Below are 12,161 nucleotides of genomic sequence, written 5' to 3' on the forward strand. Positions count from 1 at the left end.
AAAGTAAAAATGGAAAAACCCGTTCTGGGCAATTTACGCCGCCACTTCTCAGACGATGCATGTGTAGAAAAAACTGCTGCCGAGAGATGGCATACATAGCGTCGAGCGATTGCCGGCCGATACAGGCTCCTTTGCGGGATCAACTGCTATTATGATCCGAATCGGCCGGTGCTTTCTCCACGCGGCGTATGTCGTCTGTCAGCGGCACTTCTCCCTACGCAGACATCGTCTGCGAACTGGCAGCGTAGACTACCCTGAACGGGTTTCTGTTATGTTTTTTAACCTTTTGAACGAGGTAAGTTTATTGCAGGCGTTTTTCCGACACTTAGACGCACGGGCCTTATTTGTAAACAGCATGGCTATTATTTGAGCAGATACGGTGTCTTTTGCTGAACTGCATCTTAAAAAAAATTCACAGCCCTTTCTAAGACACAGACTTATGCCAAAAAATGTGTTCTTTAAGGGCATCGCAGTCATGCCAAATAAGGACACCTGTATTCCCGGCACCGTGGGCAATGCAGCAGGAGCGAGGTGTTGACACGCAACGTGGAGGCGTGGCTTTCACGAGACTTCGCGGCACGGCTGGACCGAGAGGAATCAACTTGGCAGCTGGCCAACAACATGGCAGCTGCCGTTTTCTAAACTCTCTTTATAACGCTCTTTTGTAATGCTTTTTTGACGCCGGAAGCCAAGGCAACAACGAAAGAAAATCTTTCCGTGATTTAAAAAGTGAGGGGGCCTACCCATTCCTCCTCGGGTTTCTTTTTGACGGTGGCAACGTCCAGGGAGGCTGGCTGGATGATGAGGGAGTCGTTGCACTCTTGGATGATCATGTCGCACAGGTCAGCCAAGTTCTTGCACTGCGAGCAAGCATGGAAACGCGAGATGAGTGCCAGCACTGCGGAGGTCCTTAGGTAGTCAGCAGACACTGCACCCCCAAAGCACAAGTGACACGAACGCTTATGTAACGTTCCGGATACAAGGCACTCACAACATAAAAATGAACAACACGACAGTCGGAGGAACTCGGCCACACGCAAAGAACAAGGAATACAAAATGCATTGCCAAAAATGTGCTTACTGGGACCGTGCAACACCTAAAGGGGGCGCACCGCTCTTTTGTGGAAACTGGTTGGCTTGGCAGCGCCACCAACGACAGCGTCCGTGTTATGACGCATGACAAAACCCCACTCGCTCAGACCCCTTCTAATGCGCCCGCGACGTCTTGGCCGCGTCTGCGCCTTCTCACGGCCGTGTTTCTTGGTCTTGCTCCAGAGTAAAGGCTTGGCACCTTGAAATTCGGAAACCTACCCGCATCCAGCATTGCTCTGTACGAGTTTTCATGTCGTTCGACCCGCAGGAGTCGCTCGGAGCTAGGGTTTTGTCGTGCATCTCGCAGCTGTGAGGTGCAACGAACGGCAATGCGGCGTCATGTTTTTAGTTTATTTGCGCCAGAATATGCCTCCACGAAGCATTTGTGGGCTGGACGGTCAAGAAATTGCTACAGCACGACGTTCGTCGGTGCCGGTAATTGATGAATCTTACGCCAAAAGTATTTTTCGCTCTCCTTATCGGATTGCTCCACGCTCGCCGGCTGATCGAATACACTTACTGAGATCGAGACCATCGCGAAGGTTTTCGCTGGAACATGGAGGAATTCTGCATTCTCGATTTCCGGGTCTCGTGCAAAAAAGGATAGCGCCGAGTATGCCCCCAAACGTTTCGTATCGCGCTGTGCTTCGGTAAGCCGACGTTCGTTAGAAACAAAGGTTGGCTGCCACACAGGATGTCTATGTCAGACCGGCTGTGTTCAATACGAAATGCTTCTGCTAGGAGCCGCGCAGTGGTGCCACCATCTCGTTGCTCGCTTCCAATATGCATTCACGATTAGTTTTGTGACAGCTTGCACATTAACTCTTCCTTGACCGTGCCCGTAGAGCGTCAGTGACCTGAATCTCGTAAACAAAGGGTGCAGATATTCGTTTTAGAGCTCCCACGTTATTCGCACACTCACTGCCTTTTCCCATAGGTAGTTTGAAGACTAGAGTTTTGGTTTCTGATTTTTTTATTTCTCTTTCGGCTCGACAGCAATTTTTAAGCGGAGCACCAAGCCGGCGGCACCTCATCGTTGTTGACACGAGTCTGGGTCCGGCGTGCTGTCAGCGTGGCAACTTTCGTAAATCCTTCGTAGAATTTTTCGACTAGGATAGCGGCGTGGGTCCGACGATGAAGCCGGTTCATCATAATTGAGTTCCTGTGGCCTGTGCTTCACCACATTGAGAAACCGCTTGGTCCAATGGCATGTCAGTCAAGGGGCTTATCTGATTCTCAGAGGCTCAAAAGCTAGAACTCTAGGCTTTGCAAAAATTTTTGTTGTTAAAATGAAAAAAAATATATATATATTTTAATATTTCATTTTACTCTTTTTTTTTGTGTGTGTGTGATGTAGCCATATTTATTTGGTTTGCATCAGTTTTTATAAAAAACATTCCGTTTGACGAATCAAATCTTGCATGAGAATTCAGGTCTCTGCTTCGACGTTCACATCGTTCAAAAGCCAGCTTATCAGGTTCATTTCCATGTATGGTATCACATTGCAAAACTAATAGTTTCCCTATGAAAAAAAGAGCAACAAAAAGCTACACAAAACAGGCATTACTCCTATTGTCAGGAAAGAGTTCATCAATGCCATATAAGTTTATAGCAGTTATTCTAAATTAAGCTTCACAAAGACAAGTCATGGAACTTGTTGGCTTACAAAGAATAAGAAACAAACAAGGCTTTGGTGGGGCATATATGTTCACGTAAATTGAGGTCTAGTTCTGTGATGATATACACTTACACTGCATCTGGTGCTGTCTTGAAGCTTAATGGCTTACAAAGAACAATGAATTATCATTGGTGCACACTTGCAGATCTAGTAGCTTTGCAGCATCATTGCACATTCAGAATGGGGCATGTAAACAACAGTGAAACCTTTGTAACCTCGGGCACAGGCTCGCTGAGCATCAGCGTAGCACATGTCCCACAATGGCCACTTCTGTATGTGATTCGGTCACATGTAGAGGTGAGTAAGCGTCCGACTCGGGAAAGTTCCACGTCAGAGTGTGGAAGTTCCTGGACTAAGCCTTCCATACGCTGACGACGCATCACCGGCTGTGGGTCACGAGAAATATTTGTGGCTCGATAAGAAACCAAGCAAAGGTCGGGCAACTTACGCTGTTCTGTATGACTGCAAACGGCTTGTCTGCAAAGTGGTCCCTCTGTGCCGTGGATGCCAGCTCTATGCCCAGCTTGAGGACAGTCTTGCGGATGTTGAAGTAGCGCTCCTGCCCTTCAAATGGAGCCCTGCGCTCGAGGTACGGCAACACAACGACTTTAAAGATGGAGCGATGAGACCGTGCAATTGTACGTGCACACATTTCTTGTCGCCAGCAATGTAGCATTACCGACCATAATATCCTGAGAGATGAATAACCCACCCCTTTTTTTGGCATGATATGCTATTTTATCAATAAAACCGGAAGATAGCCTACTTCTTGTAACTGTAGGACCTTGGCCAATGGCGGCCTCGGTGATAATGGTACTACTTAGTCGCGGCGGGAGATGAGCAAACACTGTCGACTAGGAGGGGCAGCCGTCTTTTAGTTCATCGCCCCTTGCTGCAATCACAAGTTTTGCAGGTCACAGAATCTAAAACTAGCATTCTTTCAACTTTTTTTTACAGCGGAGCTGTTAAGGGTTAGGTTCCCCAGGATTGTGTCCGGTACCAAAATCTTGTCGACACAAACCTCCACAAACCTCTGGACAGCTACCGCCATCTATAAGCAACGGTGGCAAGCACACAACCAGTCTGGTTGCCGCCATCGCTCGTCGATGGCGGCAACCTTTCCAGTTATCATAGAAGAATGGATAGTTGGGCGAGTTGGTGGGAATTCATCGTAGGAAACAGCGCGCAAAACAGACGAGGACGAAGAAGAAACACACGAGACGAGCGCAACGCTCGTCACATGTGTTTCTTCGTCCTCGTCTGTTTTGCACGCTGTTTCGTATGCTCTTATCAGTTTCAGTTTAGACTCAGGATGGGCCGTGCGCGTGCCCTTTCGCAGAAAAAAGATTGGGTGCAGAAAGAGCGGCGACGTATGCACCGACGCGAAGCCGCTGTTGCCTCGACTTCCACTGCGTCCATCGCTCCAGACTCACTTGCGAAAGAACAGCACATCGCTTGCCTGGAGAGCCGCCGTTGAGAACAGAGCCAGCGATGTAAACGGCGCCGGCAGGCTACGAAGGCCAAGCGCAAGCGCGAGGCCCGGCGACGACTGCACTCCACGCCTGCTGAACTGTTCCCGGGTGTGACGGTGAAGTTCCGGAGGGAGTTCATAGAGAATCCGTTTGGCGTCACGTGCGCCGTGTGCGACCGACACCGACTCTGGTTCGCCGGAGGCTTATCCACGATCGGCGGCGTGTCAGACAACAAGAATCGGGAAACGAGCGCGTGCGCGTTCCAGCAGCATATAGAGTCGGCGGACGTCTACAAAGAACAGGCGTGCAGAACGTGTCGAGATTCCCTGATCAAAGGCGCGGTGCCCTGGTTCGCGACCGTGAACAGCTGCAAGTACCCACCTGTACCTGAGCACCTGCCGAGGTTGAACGTGGTGGAGGAATGACTAGTGGCGTCTCGACTCCCATTCATGAGCCTTCGGCGGTTGACGTGGTATAACAAAGACAACCGGGGACAATACGGTTCTCACATAACCAATTACTTAATCACACCTCAATCCTTACATTTATAAATACTTAATTTTCACCATTGTACAGCTTCGCTAGTTTTCTTTCTTCACGAGAGTGGAAAGGCTGAAAGTTTTTTTTGATTGCATATTGAAAGTTAGCTTAATTCCTATTTTCACTAGATTTGCTTTCCATTTTAGGTGGGCCATCTCTCGGGAAATTACGGTATGCGGTGTTCTAGAACACCTCAATTAAGGGGTGTTCACACTGAGCTACTGGGTTTTTACATCTAATAAATAAGGCCCCATGCTACTACATCCAGTGCCAATACTCCATTGGTGCTAACATTACTGTTTACATTACTTTTAGTGAATGGGTTTCCTGGAAGCTGCCTTTTAGTAAAACATTGGCAGCGACTCCAAGCTTTCCACAAGTTCCTTTTCAAGTTTAACCAAACAACCATATTGGTCAAACATTCTGGTGCTTTTAGCTGTTGCATGTGTGTGCCCTTCGTCTGCCTTTGTGGTCAAACAAGGTTAAACATAGCTGGCTTGGGAGCCCTGCTAATAAAAATGCAGTGGACCTTTCCTCCTCCAATCCGGAGTTGTTCTCCAAGTCTAATTGATGTGGACAGTTTGTGATTCATTCGATATAACAAAATGTCACTCAGTACAAAAAGAGCCATAGTATTTATCAGATTTTTCTGAAATCGGCAATACCCAAGACTCAAAACACTGTTCTCAGCTTCGAACGCACATGCGCATAAAAAATGTGTCTAGATTCAAAGCTATAAGTCTTTTTCCCATAAGGACTGTCAGTCAGCTCCAACCACTCCTAAACCGAAACACAGAGAGGGTGCAGTCGAGCCGGTATAAGCTTACCATTTTGTTAAAACACCTGAGACTGGGTGAGAAAACTTGAAAAAACAAAAGTAGAAGAGACAGGGTAAGAAGTCAGTCAGACAATGTCTCAAACGTCGTCTGACTGAATTCTTTCCCTCTCTTCTACTTTTGGTTTTTCAAGTTTTCTCACCCAGACTCGGGTGTTTTAACAAAATGGTACACTCCTAAACCAACTTTTTAATATAGCCAATGGACGAGCTTTAGGGGGCTCTTTTTAAAATGATGGGACTTGATTTTGACCTGCTAGAAGGAACTCCTCTCAATTTTTGTTATTGAGAAAAAAATGCAATTCCCTTTAGAACCGTCTAGGAAAATCACAAGTCAGATATTACGGTTTAAATCCCTTGGCCGGCAATGTATGACATGCACCGAGTCAATGAAGACTCTACTGTTAGCAGGCGGCCTGCTGCGCTACCTAAGTCACATATGCTGCGACTCTTCGTGCTTAGTTTTCCACCTTTCCAGAAAAAGCCAGTGCCGCATTGGCACCACCATGGAATGCAGCAGATCCCACGATCTCATGGACCTTGCACCGTGTCCTTCTGCATTGTCAGTCGCAGCCAAAGTTTTTAGACTCAGTTTGGGATCGCGTCTAAGGCAACACAGCACGAAAACAGTTCTAGTGCTCGTGAAATAACTGCTGTATGGCTTTTTGTTAGTATTTCTCAATGTGAAATTACCCACCATCCCAAAATTTCTTAAATTTAACAAAAAACTGCTTTTTTAAAGACTATTATTATGCTTGACGGGACAAGAACAGCAGGGCATGTCTTTTGGACGCTCAACCTCCAGTATGCGCTCACTGCGCCATCCGTCGATCCAACCATTACGAGAAGCCGAAGCATTGTTGAAGGTACCCGGCTCGTGCAGGTGGCGGACAACTGAAAAACCTCTCTGCCACTCTTATCTTGCTAGTGGCTGCAGCCCAGATTTCTTTCTCACAGCGGACAGACTCGGTGGCAATCAGTTCGTCGATCAACGTTTTGTCGACAGATTGTTTCGTCGACATACAACGTTTCATTGACAATTCGTTTCGTCAAAAGGCTTCCCACGTTTGTTTCATTGACAGACCTTGTAACATTCGGTCAAGCACAACCCTGCTGTTTTTGCAACAAACTTTTTACATCTTTCCTGGTTTATGGAGGGAGAGAGAAGGGGGGGGAGACCCAAGGTTTGGGTAAACACACCTCAGTGAATCACATGCTAGCTTTCAGCGGCTTGGTCAAAGAAGTATGTTGTCGACAAAACGTCGCAGGGGGATATGTCCACAAAACTAGCTTCCACAAAACACGGTGTCCACAAACCATGTGTCCTCGAAACATGTTTCCACAGGCCGTCTTTCCACGAAACGATAGGGACTCGAACCTACTGCCCTACCCCAGCACAGCAGCACCCCAGGCGCATAAAATGTGGAATAAAACGAGCTTTCAATCAATCTCCAACAAAGCATGCTGGCGCCTGGCCAAGACGGCTGGGTAAACGAGAGCTCACGACACTAGAGCGCCGATGAGAGCACACGACAGGAGAGCACCACGACAGAAGAGAAGAGTGCACAACAGGACAGCGCACGACAGGAAAGCGCCGCAACATGGGAGCGCGTGTCACTACAGCGTGCGTCACGAGAGCGCGTGTCATTAAAGCGTGCGTCCCGAGAGTGCGTCACGAGAGTGCCTTGGGAATGATCGATATTGGGGTCTTCAAACACCTGTTTCCACTGAACTTAAATGTTTACACCAAAGGGTGTCACATTTCAAACTCTTGATGTCATTTAATTGGCTGAGTAGGCAGACCTGTGGGAAGTCATTACCACACAGTTGTCATCGCTGCCGCTCATAGAATGCTCCTTTCGAAATCGGTCACTACTTTTCGCTCTCGAGACAATTCTACTTGCCATTTTTGTCCCCCAAAAACAAAAATTCAATTCACATATCAATATCGATGAAAAAAAAAAAAATTGCTTTGGCAATCAGTTTTTTTTGTTAGGTTACTACGTAGAATACCGTGCATCCGCCCATACCACATTAAGCGCCCATACCCAAATTTGCAAAATCTGAGAAAATATGCACAGACCATTTATATGTAGAATTGATGACCGGACAAGCGTCCATCCCCCATTTTTTCATGAATATCTCAATATTTTGAGTGGGCGCTTGCCTGGTATTTTACGGTAAACATTTTAGTTCTTTACTGAGAGTAAGGCTAGAGGAGCTTACCATGTGCGCAGGTGCTACATCATTATCACGTTTAATTCCGGCAAACGTCGAGAAATTGTAGAATTTTGAAAGTGCTAGAAATCAATTTGTTTGTTCCTATGATTAATGACAAATTATGAAGATGCACTCCCATATTGTACAGTGCTGGATAAGAGTTAATTTAATGTATAACAACTGAGTTACTACAGCAGGGGATTCGATACTTGAACGTTCTGCCAAGGGAAAAAGCACCCTGTACTCTGTTTCACCTTGCGTTGTACCGCAGGCTACAAGCGCGAGCTCCTTGCTCTAGGGCACATCTCGGCGGCACAAGCTCTCGTACACCAAGGCAGCTGTTAACGCTAGGAGCTCGTGCTTTTAGCCTTTGCTGCGGTGCAACATAAGGTGAAACAGAGTATAGTGACTGCAGCTGTTGTTTAAGGCTTTCGTGGCGCACACTCTAATGACACGCGCTCTCATGTTGTGGTGCTCTCCTGCCAAACGTTCTGGTGTCGCAGCACTCTGCTGTCATGCACTCTTGTGTCTTGCGCTCTCGTGGCACCCTCCCGGCCAAGACGGGGGGGGCAAGACCGACCTGTCGAGCCAGGAGACGAAGGACTTGACGGCCATCAGGACCTCCGAGACGTCGGCCAGGATGCTGGTGGCAATCTTGGGCACGTTGTCCTGGTTGGGCGGAGTGATGCGCATCATGTCGTTGTACAGGCTGCGTGCCCTGCAGCCCAGCTTCAGGGCCAGCGACTGGAGGTTCTCTGTGATGAGCCGGTAGTGCTGCGGGGCAGAGAACAAGACCCCTTCAAGACTGCCAACCAAGTGATTCCTCGTAAGTTTGGCCATCAGCAAGACGATGTCGCGTACAGAACCATGGCATCCGTGAAAAAGTATTTAGACCATTTCTTTTACCCCAAAAATAAACTATCCGTTGTCAAATGCCCAGTCTCCATCCAAATGCAGCTGTAGTAATCTGGGCCAGATGTCAAAGCTTCAAAGCTTGCCATTATCTAAGTTAAAAATTAAGCAGTTTTCTTACAATATTTGTTTCAATGAGAAAATGGCAGCCGGCAAAGCCCCAAAAACATGGAAATAAAAGGAAATACAGGAAACAGGCCCCATTTTCTCATTGAAAATTTCCAAAAATCACTTCTTATTTTTGAGTTAGATAATGGCAAGCTCTGAAACTTTGGCATCTGGTCCAGAATGCTAGTGCTACATTTGGGCCTGAGCATTCTGTGATACATAGTTTATTTTTGCCGGCCAAATTGGAGAATTTTAGGGAAGAAAAGGCCAAGGGCTTCCTCTCCCTCCTCCTCCCCCAGCTAGTTATGTGCCTGATCAAACATGCAGTGCTAAACTAGACTATAGTCAGACACAAGTTAAAAATGCACCAAATAAGCACCACCACGCAACAGCCACGCCATCGAATCGCTTTGGGGAGCAACCAGGAGAGGCAGCAGCCATTACGACTTATGTAACATTTACGCAATGTCTACCTCGGTTGCAGACCGTATGCGCATTGTGCATACGGTCTACCCTCATTGCCACCACCGTGGCTGGTGGCAATGAGGGTGGGGGAGGAACTTCTGGTGCATTCTGAATGCATATCTGACTAGAGAATAGAGAGCTGCACAGTGGAGTCAAGCTTCATTAGTCACTTCACTACCTATAGACAATGACACTACCTGTGATCCCAGAACTGTACTGCACACCTTCTGTGGCCTATTTTTTTAGACATGACCAGTACTATCTTATGTGCACTCCAGACAATTCAATAAAAAGGCTAAACAGAATTACATACTGTAAAACCCTTTGTTTTTGGGGCCCCTATTTTTCGCGAATCAGTTTCAGAGGGCATAATCACGGCTACTAAATTTCGCGAATCGCACATGTTTGCATTGAAACTCTTCAGGATCGAAATTTCCGCATGCCCGTCAATTTTGCAAATTTCTCAATTTGGAAAATTCACGAAAATTAAGGGATTGCGAACATTAAGGCTTTTACAGTACCTGCCAAGTTCTAAGAAATCAAATCCAGAGAATTTCTAAGCAGGGTGGCGTTTTTTTTTTGTTTTTTTTTTTTAATGTTGACAACAAATTTACAAAAGACAACTTCATTACATTTATATTGCACTGCTCATGCTAGCAAGATACAGCTGGGCCTTGCACTATCATTGCAGCCATCTGTTGCAAAGGTAACAAGATGTCGTTTTCCAGGAGATTTTTCTGTCAATCGTAAAACCAAAGAAACTAGTCAATATTCAGAAGTCTTCTGGGTAATATGAGAGACTTGGCAGGTATGAAATTATCTGCAAAAGAAGCTGCTAGCAAAAGAAAGATTAGCCCGTTTCAGAAATTCTGCTATCAGCCCAGCTTGTTTTGTTTGCGACCAGTAATAGGATTTGAGATAAGACAGCCTGAAAGGACATTTTCTTTTTTCTGTAATCTACTCTGTGGGGTTTTTCTGGAGTCCAATCTTTAAATGGGAAAATAAAAGTGAAAAGGTTCAAACACAAAAAACTTAACCAAAGAAAATGTTTGCCAATAATAATAGTTGGTGCTAATTACGGCAGAGTTACAGGAAAGTGTCAGGTTTGCCAGCATGTAATCTAACTATGGCCCAAAGTTCAATCTGATTTAGCGACCCTGCAGATTATGCCGATCTTAAAGAGACACTGACAAGATATCTATGCTTTACCGAGATTTCTAGTAAAACACAATCTATGAGATTTTAACTACCCAGAAAAACTGTGTGACCCTCGAAATTTGGCTTTATTTTGGGAAAAAACAGCCAGTCGAGAATCAGATAGGTGGTCAGGTCTACGCCCTTTTCTCCATAGATACATGCAGTGATCACAGAGTGCACAAAATACTTTCTAAGTTCCAGGCCACTGAGGCACATATTTATAATAAAAGCAATATAATCAATGAAACATACTTTTTACGATGACTAAAATGGAAGAAATGCACTGGTTTAGCTAAATTGTGTGCTCACAGTTGTTGGAAGCGATTTTCCATGACTTTCATAGACTTTGATATGAGGGTTCGGTTTGACTTTGTACTTTTTTCTAGGTTAGTATGCGATCCTGTGGCGCAAAGGATTATGAGAAGTGTCTGGACACTTTAGTCAAGCATCATGAGCCGAAAAGGTCAGTGTCTCTGTGTTGAAAGAAATGTCCTTTAATCTAGGGTCACATTTCAAGCCACAGTGTGTTTTGCTTTCCACATATACTTGCAAAATTGGCCCTGAGCACTAGATGAGAGCAGAAACTCTTTTTGATATTGAACCAGTGTGGACAAAGGCATTGCTTGTAAATACTTTCCACTTTCATCTTGCGGACTTTCAGCGCTGAATTTAAAGTACCTATTTCTAATTTTATTTTGTAGCAGTATTTTTTTTTTCATAATACCTTGAAGGCTTTATTACAGGGCATTACACAAGGGAAGGGAAACTAAAAGTTTCAATATAGAAACATAGTAATACAAACTCGTGAGCAGCGACACAAGGGATGGGAAACTAAACATTTCAATATAGAAACAGTAGTAAAAGCCCGTGAGCAGCGATAACAAAAATAGAAATAAACACACAAAAAGAAGGAAGGGCACGTTATTAACATGCTAAGACTCAGCATCGTTTGCACAAGGATATAAATAAGCACTCCATTCTAATATTGTCAAAGGGAGAAAAGAATTGGCATAGGAGATGGTGGAGGCAAATATGGGCTCTATTTTACAGCTGTTGTCTAGTCTTGGGAAATGAGACGTTAGAGTAGAAGTTTTCGAAGCGTAGGGTTGCAGTGGTAGATTTTGTAAAACCGAGTTAATTGAGATATCTTCCCCAGGAAGATTCGCTCGCTCTCGCAAACTAGAAACACTAATGTAAAAAGAATAATCAGAAAAAATAAGTCTCAGACCTCTATTTTGCACACTTTCCAGTTCCCGTTTAAGGTAGTTTTGCCACGGGGACCATACGGATGCAGCGTACTCTTGCTTTGGGCGGACTAAATTTAGGTATGCAATCTGTTTCACTCTAGGAGGAGAGAGTCTTAAGTTCCTTCGTAGAAAGCCCAGTGTGCTATTCGCCTTAGCGATTATGTGATTAATATGAGTGACCCATGCTAAATTGCTAGTTATATTAATTTTTTTCTTTTTCAGAGCGCAGCTCTTAGGCGCCCGATTCCGGCTTGAGCGGCGTCGGCGTCACCGTTGCCGTCGCCGTAATTGCACGGTGCATTATGGGTAAATTCCCCGCTAAATTTAGCGGAAAAAAATTACCCCCTAAATTTAGCGGAAAAAGTTTTCCCGCTAAATTTAGCAGAAAAGATCTC

The 12,161-nt window shown here is 45.5% G+C and overlaps 1 protein-coding gene across 3 annotated transcripts in view; it reads right to left on the reverse strand.

The window, feature by feature from the left end:
• Positions 1 to 12,161, reverse strand: part of LOC8036084 — a 140,858-nt gene that overhangs the window by 38,423 nt on the left and 90,274 nt on the right. For all 3 annotated transcript variants that reach the window (XM_040208378.3, XM_040208379.3, XM_040208377.3), the window contains 3 exons: positions 8,418 to 8,611; positions 3,219 to 3,348; positions 744 to 860 (listed from right to left, as the gene is read on the reverse strand). In XM_040208378.3, coding sequence (XP_040064312.1) covers positions 744 to 860; positions 3,219 to 3,348; positions 8,418 to 8,611 — 441 coding nt within the window. The remainder of the gene's footprint in view (positions 1 to 743; positions 861 to 3,218; positions 3,349 to 8,417; positions 8,612 to 12,161) is intronic.

This window comes from Ixodes scapularis, unplaced genomic scaffold, assembly GCF_016920785.2.
Source record: "Ixodes scapularis isolate PalLabHiFi unplaced genomic scaffold, ASM1692078v2 PGA_scaffold2__306_contigs__length_199485367, whole genome shotgun sequence".
Taxonomy (NCBI): Eukaryota; Metazoa; Arthropoda; class Arachnida; order Ixodida; family Ixodidae; genus Ixodes; species Ixodes scapularis.